This window comes from Ranitomeya imitator, chromosome 10 (genome assembly GCF_032444005.1).
Source record: "Ranitomeya imitator isolate aRanImi1 chromosome 10, aRanImi1.pri, whole genome shotgun sequence".
Classification (NCBI taxonomy): domain Eukaryota; kingdom Metazoa; phylum Chordata; class Amphibia; order Anura; family Dendrobatidae; genus Ranitomeya; species Ranitomeya imitator.
The window spans coordinates 72995936-73006850 of NC_091291.1; the positions used below are offsets into that span (position 1 = coordinate 72995936).

Sequence of the window (10915 nt, forward strand, 5' to 3'; positions counted from 1 at the left end):
TCAACCAAAGGCAAAGTATTCTGGATGAGTTTGGCTCAGGACTGTGTGATCTCTTTTAACGGACACCAAAAAAGAGTGAGAATTTCTACACACTGAAGTACAAAAACGTAGTGAACTTCCGAGGCTCCTCGTACATATTCACATTGCACTGTTTGGCCATAGGCTATAACAGGATGTGCTATAGACCTGCCCATACCTGACCGTGTGGAGGAGGATGAAGGTCTGTCTCTAGCAGTGACATGCTGATTGTCTCCATTAGTTCCAGTAGCAGAAGATTCTTTCAGTCTGTTTAGTAGAAGAAAAACAAATAAATTACATGTAAAAACAATATAAAATGGAAAGACACCAGTCTGTGTGGTCAATTATCATAACATGGAGGGGATACCCTGCTCAGGACCCTCTTCTATTAACAAGAATGGAGAACCACTAAATATTATGGCCCACAGTGATTGGAAATAACTGACTGGTCACAAGCCAGAGCCACAGTGATCAGCAATCATGGGGTGGCGGCTGCTGGATTTAGTGTTGTGTTACTTGTGTCTTGTATTTGGTGTTCTGATCACATCATTATTGTGAGGGTTAGTTCTGAAATAATATACTCACATTTCTGAGTGTTGTGCTCTGTTCTCTATGGGAGAATGCACTGGAGACTCCTTGACATCCACATTATTCATCACCCTAGTATTGGGGGTACATAGCTAAAACACAGATAAAGATAAAATGTAAAATATTTATCTTGTTTAACTATTTTTTTCTTTATAGGTTTACAGACTTATTGGGTCTCATACTTACATTAACAAGCCTTCGAGAAGATGATTCAAAGTTGTGGCTCTCTAGCCAGCCATTTTCCTCACTTGTGTCCCCATCACTTGAGTCCGTATGTTTGTGCCTCTTAAAGCAAGCTACAAAGTGCAAGTAATATCAGATATTATTAGTATAAAAAAATCACTTACAGTCACCATGTTACCACTAATAATGATGGGAACTGTTTGTAACATAAAATGAAAGATAAGACAAACAGCAGCTTGCTCCAGATGACGTCTTACTCTACTTACTCTCAAAGTGGCTGGTGTCCACATCTGACACCAGATGAGGAACATACAGCAGCTTCTGCCTTAGAAGGTTGGAAAAGTCTAAGTTACACAGAAACGGATGACTCTTAATCTCATTTGCTCCTCCTGGAAAATGAAAACAAGGAAAAATGTGATACAGGCATTATCAGAGAGACTGCTACACATCCATATAGTTTAAGTTAATCTGCAAATGTAGGAGAGCCAATGTGAAACAAATATACTGAAAGTGATAGCATGAAGAATGGAGAAGACAATGAGGAAAAGTTGAAAATCTCAGTGCTGATCCACATGAACATGATCTTCTATAATAACTTATTATTAATAATATTATATACATTACTTGTCCCAAATCTTTGTGCTGGACTTTTTCTGAGCAGCCCTGTGATGATGTTCTGAGCATTGAGTGGAGGAATGATATCGTACAATTTCCAAAATATATTATCTATTAAAAAAGGAAAAAAAAATATTACAGAAAATAAAATCTCTTCATTTATTGTAATATACTTTTGCTTAACCCCTTCCCGACCCATGACGCCACGTAGGCGTCATGAAAGTCGGTGCCAATCCGACCCATGACGCCTATGTGGCGTCATGGAAAGATCGCGTCCCTGCAGATTGGGTGAAAGGGTTAACTCCCATTTCACCCGATCTGCAGGGACAGGGGGAGTGGTAGTACAGCCCATGGGGGGTGGCTTCGCCCCCCCCCCCCCCCCCCGTGGCTACGATCGCTCTGATTGGCTGTTGAAAGTGAAACTGGCAATCACAGCGATTTGTAATATTTCACCTATTATAACTGGTGAAATATTACAATCCAGCCATGGCCGATGCTGCAATATCATCGGCCATGGCTGGAAACACTAATGTGCCCCCACCCCACCACACCGATCACCCCCCAGCCCTCCGATCTGTCCGGTACACTGCTCCGGCTCCCCTCCGTCCTGTGCTCCGCTCCCCCCGTGCTCTTGTCCGCTCCCCCCGTGCTCCAATCACCCCCCGTGCTCCAATCACCCCCCCTGCACTCCGATCCACCCCCCGTGCTCCATTCCACCCCCCCGTGCTCCGTTCCACCCCCCGTGCTCCGTTCCACCCCTCCCGCTCTCCGATCCACCCCCCCATGCTCTGATCTTCCCCCCGTGCTCCCCCCCACCCCATCATACGTACCGATCCTGCCGGGGTCCGTCTGTCTTCTCCCTGGGCACCGCCATCTTCCAAAATGGCGGACGCATGCGGCCGGCAGATTTGTTCCAAAGTGCATTTTGATCACTGAGATAGACTATATCTCAGTGATCAAAATAAAAAAATAATAAATGACCCCACCCCTCTTTGTCACCCCCATAGGTAGGGACAATAAAAAAATAAAGAATTTTTTTTTCCCACTAATGTTAGGGTAGGGTTAGGGGTAGGAGTAGGGGTAGGGGTAGGGTTAGGGCTAGGGTTAGGGTTTCGGTATGTGCACACGTATTCTGGTCCTCTGCGGATTTTTCCGCTGCGGATTTGATAAATCTGCAGTGCTAAATCGATGCGGATTTATGGCGGATTTACCGCGTTTTTTCTGCGCATTTCACTGCGGTTTTACAACTGCGATTTTCTATTTGAGCAGTTGTAAAACCGCTGCGGAATCTGCACAAAGAAGTGACATGCTGCGGAATGTAAACCGCTGCGTTTCCGTGAAGTTTTTCCGCAGCATGTGTACAGCGATTTTTGTTTCCCATAGGTTTGCATTGAACTGTAAACTCATGGGAAACTGCTGCGGATCCGCAGCGTGTGCACATACCTTTAGAATTAAGCCATGTGCACACGGTGCGGATTTGGCTGCGGATCCGCAGCGGATTGGCCGCTGCGGATTCGCAGCAGTGTTCCATCAGGTTTACAGTACCATGTAAACCTATGGAAAACCAAATCCGCTGTGCCCATGGTGCGGAAAATACCGCGCGGAAACGCTGCGTTGTATTTTCCGCAGCATGTCAATTCTTTGTGCGGATTCCGCAGCATTTTACACCTGTTCCTCAATAGGAATCCGCAGGTGAAATCCGCACAAAAAACACTGGAAATCCGCGGAAAATCCGCAGGTAAAACGCAGTGCCTTTTACCCGCGGATTTTTCAAAAATGATGCTGAAAAATCTCACACGAATCCGCAACGTGGGCACATAGCCTTAGGGTTAGGGTTGGAATTAGGGTTGTGGTTAGGGGTGTGATTAGGGTTATGGCTACAGTTGGGATTAGGGTTAGGGGTGTGGGGGGGTTAGTGCTGGAGGTAGAATTGAGGGGTTTCCACTGTTTAGGCACATCAGGGGTCTCCAAACGCAACATGGCTCCACCATTGATTCCAGCCAATCTCGTATTCAAAAAGTCAAATGGTGCTCCCTCAATTCTGAGCCCTGACGTGTGCCCAAACAGTGGTTTACCCCCACATATGGGGTACCAGCATACTCAGGATAAACTGCGCAACAATTACTGGGGTCCAATTTATCCTGTTACCCTTGTGAAAATAAAAAAATGCTTGCTAAAACATCATTTTTGAGGAAAGAAAAATGATTTTTTATTTTCACGGCTCTGCGTTGTAAACGTCTGTGAAGCACTTGGGGGTTCAAAGTGCTCACCACATATCTAGATAAGTTCCTTGGGGGGTCTAGTTTCTAAAATGGGGTCACTTGTGGGGGGTTTCTACTGTTTAGGAACACCAGGGGCTCTGCAAACGCAACGTGACGCCCGCAGATCATTCCATCAAATTCTGCATTTCAAAAGTCACTACTTCCCTTCTGAGCCCCGACGTGTGCCCAAACAGTGGTTTACCTCCACACATGGGGTATCAGCATACTCAGGAGAAACTGGACAACAACTTTTGGGGTCCAATTTCTCCTGTAACCCTTGGGAAAATAAAAAATTCTGGGCTAATTAATTATTTTTGAGGAAAGAAAACGTATTTATTATTTTCACGACTCTGCATTATAAACTTCTGTGAAGCACTTGGGGGTTCAAAGTGCTCACCACACATCTAGATTAGTTCCTTTGGGGGTCTTGTTTCCAAAATGGGGTCACTTGTGGGGGGTTTCTACTGTTAAGCCACATCAGGGGCTCTGCAAACGCAACGTGACGCCCACAGAGCATTCCATCAAAGTCTGCATTTAAAAACGTCACTACTTCACTTCCGAGCCCCGGCATGTGCCCAAACAGTGGTTTACCCCCACATATGGGGTATCAGCATACTCATGAGAAACTGGACAACAACTTTTGGGGTCAAATTTCTCCTGTTACCCTTGGGAAAATAAAAAATTGCAGGCTAAAAAATCATTTTTGAGAAAATATTTTTTATTTTTTTTATTTTCATGGCTCTGCGTTATAAACTTCTGTGAAGCACTTGGGGGTTCAAAGTCCTCACCACACATCTAGATTAGTTCCTTTGGGGGTCTAGTTTCCAAAATGGGGTCATTTGTGGGGGATCTCCAAAGTTTAGGCACACAGGGGCTCTCCAAACGTGACATTGTGTCCGCTAATGATTGGAGCTAATTTTCCATTTAAAAAGCCAAATGGCATGCCTTCCCTTCCGAGCCCTGCCGTGCGCCCAAACAGTGGTTTACCCCCACATATGGGGTATCAGCGTACTCAGGACAAACTGGGAAACAACATTTGGGGTCCAATTTCTCCTATTACCCTTGGCAAAATAGGAAATTCCAGGCTAAAAAATCATTTTTGAGGAAAGAAAAATTATTTTTTATTTTCATGGCTCTGCGTTATAAACTTCTGTGAAGCACCTGGGGGTTTAAAGTGCTCAATATGCATCTAGATAAGTTCCTTGGGGGGTCTAGTTTCCAAAATGGGGTCACTTGTGGGGGAGCTCCAATGTTTAGGCACACAGGGGCTCTCCAAACGCGACATGGTGTCCGCTAACAATTGGAGCTAATTTTCCATTCAAAAAGTCAAATGGCGCGCCTTCCCTTCCGAGCCCTGCCGAGTGCCCAAACAGTGGTTTACCCCCACATGTGAGGTATCGGCGTACTCGGGAGAAATTGCCCAACAAATTTTATGATCCATTTTATCCTATTGCCCATGTGAAAATGAAAAAATTGAGGCGAAAAGAATTTTGTTCTGAAAAAAAAGTACTTTTTCATTTTTACGGATCAATTTGTGAAGCACCTGGGGGTTCAAAGTGCTCACTATGCATCTAGATAAGTTCCTTGGGGCGTCTAGTTTCCAAAATGGGGTCACTTGTGGGGGAGCTCCAATTTTTAGGCACACGGGGGCTCTCCAAACGTTACATGGTGTCCGCTAAAGAGTGGAGCCAATTTTTCATTCAAAAAGTCAAATGGCGCTCCTTCCCTTCCAAGCCCTGCCGTGCGCCCAAACAGTGGTTTACCCCCACATATGAGGTATCAGCGTACTCAGGACAAATTGGACAACAACTTTCGTGGTTCAGTTTCTCCTTTTATCATTGGGAAAATAAAAAAATTGTTGCTAAAAGATAATTTTTGTGACTAAAAAGTTAAATGTTCATTTTTTCCTTCCATGTTGCTTCTGCTGCTGTGAAGCACCTGAAGGGTTAATAAACTTCTTGAATGTGGTTTTGAGTACCTTGAGGGGTGCAGTTTTTAGAATGGTGTCACTTTTGGGTATTTTCAGCCATATAGACCCCTCAAACTGACTTCAAATGTGAGGTGGTCCCTAAAAAAAATGGTTTTGTAAATTTCGTTGTAAAAATGAGAAATCGCTGGTCAAATTTTAACCCTTATAACTTCCTAGCAAAAAAAAATTTTGTTTCCAAAATTGTGCTGATGTAAAGTAGACATGTGGGAAATGTTATTTATTAACTATTTTGTGTCACATAACTCTCTAGTTTAACAGAATAAAAATTCAAAATGTGAAAATTGCGAAATTTTCAAAATTTTCGCCAAATTTCCGTTTTTATCACAAGCAAACGCAGAATTTATTGACCTAAATTTACCACTAACATGAAGCCCAATATGTCACGAAAAAACAATCTCAGAACCGCTAGGATCCGTTGAAGCGTTCCTGAGTTATTACCTCATAAAGGGACACTGGTCAGAATTGCAAAAAACGGCAAGGTCTTTAAGGTCAAAATAGGCTGGGTCATGAAGGGGTTAATACAAGTAACTAAACCAAAGAACCAATCAAAGCAGCTGAAACAAATAACAAGGACCTGCCATAGAATTCTGTTTACTTTTCTTACCTCTGAGAATCCTCTCATTGACCTCAAATATAGAATTCTCACAAAATGGTACAAAGCCTAAAATAAATTCATGCAGGATGATTCCTACTGACCACCAGTCAACTGGTCTTCCATAGCCTTTCATGCGTAGGACTTCTGGAGCTTTGTAATGAGCGGTGCCAAACATCTGGAAATGAACAGAAGATGGATATGAGGATTAATTATAATTGTGGCAAATAACATTAGTGGAAATGTTTTGTAGATGAGAAAATATCAGAGAAGCTGGAATAGAAGAGATCTCTAAAGAATAAGGTCCTGTAAGTAATGCTGACCTCGTCATCACAGAACTCTCTGGTGATGTCCTTCATTAGAGCCGTGTAGATGTCAGATGTAGGTCTCATGAGGCCTATTTTTGAAAGCCTAAAATCAGTGACTTTTATATGTCCAGTTGATGTTATCAGCAGACTGTGAAAGAAAAGACGGCGTTAGCCCCAAGTAAAAACTCATAGACTGTATAATAAACTCTAAATCTCTCCCCCTGTATTATACTACAGGGGTCACTTACTTCTCAGGCTTCAGGTCTCTGTGCAGCACACCATAGCTATGCAGGTATTTCACTGCGAGGACTGTTTCTGCAATGTACATACGGGCCAAGGGTACAGGTAAAGGACCATTGAGCTTCAAAAGCCGGGCACAGTCTCCTCCTACAGGAGGAAGAAAACATGACAGGTGAGGGTTTGTTACACTGTAAATCACTCAGGATAAATGAGTGATATTGAGATAGGATGCAAAACATAGAGATATACTATATAAAGAGGAGCGTATATTATGAAGACTAATAGTGATTGCAGTGTGGACGGGAGCGTGGTCCATGTGGACACATTCTGATTATCAATAAGCTGCTAGGAGTTCAGCAGGTATGGGCTGGATATAGATGTGATGCATATGTCCTACCTGCTACATACTCCATGACCATACACAGATGCGACTTAGTTGGAAAGGAGCAGAACATGGAGACCACAAAGGGACAATCAGCGAATGATAGGATGTCCCTCTCTTGAAAGGCCCGGGCAACTTGCTGTGGCTTCTTCGGGTTCTCATTGTCCAGTTTCTTCATAGCAAATGCCTGGTTGGTGTCTTTATGATGCACTAAATGGATGGCCCTGAAGAAGAGGAACATCCATGATATATAATGAATCCTTATTAACAGGCTGTTTATACACTACATCAAATAATCTTTTGCACTATTGGTTAACAGGTTGATATTAGAAATCCATTACGTAAGATAACACTACATAACTGATCACCTATGGGAGGTTCTCATCCATGTCATATCCTAGCTGACTATATAGTGACAGTAATGTGGGTAATGTATATAATTCCAACATAAAACTCACCCATATGCTCCACTGCTGATCAGTTTGATTGATTTATAGTCGCTTTTACACGGCTTTCTCTCCGGGTTCAGTGATCTGGTCATGGCCTTTGAAAAGAATAAGAAATGTCTTTATTTTAAACATAAAAGCTGAAGAAAAATCAGAGCTTCAGATGCATAAACTTCTCCCTTCTATATTATGTCCCCACTGATTATAATGCAGCAAATACAGAGGACATAATACAAGCGGATATAGAGGACCTCATACAAGTAGATGTAGAGAACCTCATACAAGTAGATGTAGAGGACATGATACAAGTAGATGTAGAGAACCTGATACAAGCTGATATAAAGGACCTGATACAAACAGATGTAGAGAACCTGATACAAGGAGATGTAGAGAACCTGATACAAGCTGATATAGAGGACCTGATACAAGATGATGTAGAGAACCTGATACAAGTAGATGTAGAGGACCTGATACAAGCAGATGTAGAGGACCTGATACTAGGAGATGTAGAGAACCTGATACAAGCAGCTGTAGAGGAGCTTGTACAAGAAGATGTAGAGGACCTGATACAAGCAGCTGTAGAGAAACTGACATAAGCAGCTGTAGAGAACTTGATACAAGCTGATATAGAGGACCTGATACAAGTAGATGTAGATAACCTGATACAAGCAGCTGTAGAGAACCTGATACAAGCTGATATAAAGGACCTGATACAAGGAGATGTAGAGAACTTGATACAAGCAGCTGTAGAGGACCTCATACAAGCAGATGTAGAGAACCTGATACAAGCAGATGTAGAGAACCTGAAACAAGCAGCTGTAGAGGACCTGATACAAGCAGCTCGAGAAGAGCTTATACAAGAAGATGTAGAGGACCTGATACAAGCAGCTGTAGAGAACCTGATACAAGCAGATATAGAGGACCTGATACAAGCAGATTTAGACGACCTCATAAAAGCAGCTGTAGAGAACCTGATACAAGCAGATTTAGAGGACCTCATAAAAGCAGCTGTAGAGGAACTGATACAAGCAGATGTAGAGAACCTAATACCAGCAGACGTAGAGTAGAGGACCTGATACAAGCAGATGTAGAGGACCTCATACAAGCAGATGTAGAGGACCTGATACTAGCAGATGTAGAGGACCTGATACAAGCAGATGTAGAGGACCTGATACAAGGAGATGTAGAGAACCTGATACAAGCAGCTGTAGAGGAGCTTGTACAAGAAGATGTAGAGGACCTGATACAAGCAGCTGTAGAGAACCTGACACAAGCAGCTGTAGAGAACTTGATACAAGCTGATATAGAGGACCTGATACAAGTAGATGTAGATAACCTGATACAAGCAGCTGTAGAGAACCTGATACAAGCTGATATAAAGGACCTGATACAAGGAGATGTAGAGAACTTGATACAAGCAGCTGTAGAGGACCTCATACAAGCAGATGTAGAGAACCTGATACAAGCAGATGTAGAGAACCTGAAATAAGCAGTTGTAGAGGACCTGATACAAGCAGCTCTAGAAGAGCTTATACAAGAAGATGTAGAAGACCTAATGCAAGCAGCTGTAGAGAACCTGATACAAGCTGATATAAAGGACCTGATACAAGGAGATGTAGAGAACTTGATACAAGCAGCTGTAGAGGACCTCATACAAGCAGATGTAGCGAACCTGATTCAAGCAGATGTAGAGAACCTGAAATAAGCAGCTGTAGAGGACCTGATACAAGCAGCTCTAGAAGAGCTTATACAAGAAGATGTAGAGGACCTAATGCAAGCAGCTGTAGAGAACCTGATGCAAGCAGATATAGAGGACCTGATACAAGAAGATTTAGACGACCTCATAAAAGCAGCTGTAGAGAACCTGATACAAGCAGATTTAGAGGACCTCATAAAAGCAGCTGTAGAGGACCTGATACAAGCAGATGTAGAGAACCTAATACCAGCAGACATAGAGTAGAGGACCTGATACAAGCAGATGTAGAGGACCTGATACAAGCAGATATAGAGGACCTCTTAAAAGCAGCTGTAGAGAACCTGATACAAGCAGATGTAGAGGACCTCATACAAGCAGATGTAGAGGACCTGATACAAGCAGCTGTAGAGGATCTGATACTAGCAGATGTAGAGGACCTGATACAAGCAGTTGTAGAGGATCTGATACTAGCAGATGTAGAGGACCTGATACAAGCAGATGTAGAGGACCCGATACACGCAGATTTAGAGGACCTCATAAAAGCAGCTGTAGAGGACCTGATACAAGCAGATGTAGAGAACCTAATACCAGCAGACGTAGAGTAGAGGACCTGATACAAGCAGATGAAGAGGACCTGATAGAAGCAGATGTAGAGGACCTCTTAAAAGCAGCTGTAGAGAACCTGATGCAAGCAGATGTAGAGGACCTCATACAAGCAGATGTAGAGGACCTGATACAAGCAGCTGTAGAGGATCTGATACTAGCAGATGTAGAGGACCTGATACAAGCAGATGTAGAGGACCTCATACAAGCAGATGTAGAGGACCTGATACTAGCAGATGTAGAGGACCTGATACAAGAAGATGTAGAGGACCTCATGCAAGCAGATGTAGAGGACCTCATACAAGCAGGTGTAGAGGACCTCATACAAGCAGGTGTAGAGGACATTTTACAAGCAGCTGTAGAGGACCTGATACTAGCAGATGTAGAGGACCTGATACAAGCAGATGTAGAGGATCTGATACTAGCAGATGTAGAGGACCTGAAACAAGCAGATGTAGAGGACCTCATACAAGCAGATGTAGAGGACCTGATACTAGCAGATGTAGAGGACCTGATACAAGCAGATGTAGAGGACCTCATGCAAGCAGATGTAGAGGACCTCATACAAGCAGGTGTAGAGGACATTTTACAAGCAGCTGTAGAGGACCTGATACTAGCAGATGTAGAGGACCTGATACAAGCAGATGTAGAGGACTTCATACAAGCAGATGTAGAGGAACTCATACAAGCGGATGTAGAGGACCTCATACAAGTGGATGTAGAGGACCTTATGCAAGCAGATGTAGTGGACCTGCCTGATGCAGGACCCTCCACAGACATTGTGGAATTATAGGGGCAATCCTCCATACACATATATGATTGCTCAGCAGGGGGTATAAGGGATATCACACAGAGGAGACAGTAATAAGCCTGCTATTATAACACACAATAGGTATGATCTACCTCAAGAATAGAGACTTCCCATCATCTTATGGTGTATAATATTGGATATATTTCACACCCCGTGATCTGATGATATACAGACGACTCCCC

General features: G+C 43.2%; 1 protein-coding gene across 1 annotated transcript; it reads left to right on the forward strand.

Annotated features, from left to right (window-relative positions):
• The first annotated feature begins 9394 nt into the window (after nt 1-9394).
• LOC138652201 (ring-infected erythrocyte surface antigen-like) lies at nt 9395-10715 on the forward strand. The gene is made up of 2 exons (XM_069742971.1): nt 9395-9579; nt 9890-10715. The coding sequence occupies exons 1-2, from the start codon at nt 9395-9397 to the stop codon at nt 10713-10715; spliced, it is 1011 nt and encodes a 336-aa protein (XP_069599072.1).
• Nucleotides 10716-10915: the final 200 nt, after the last annotated feature.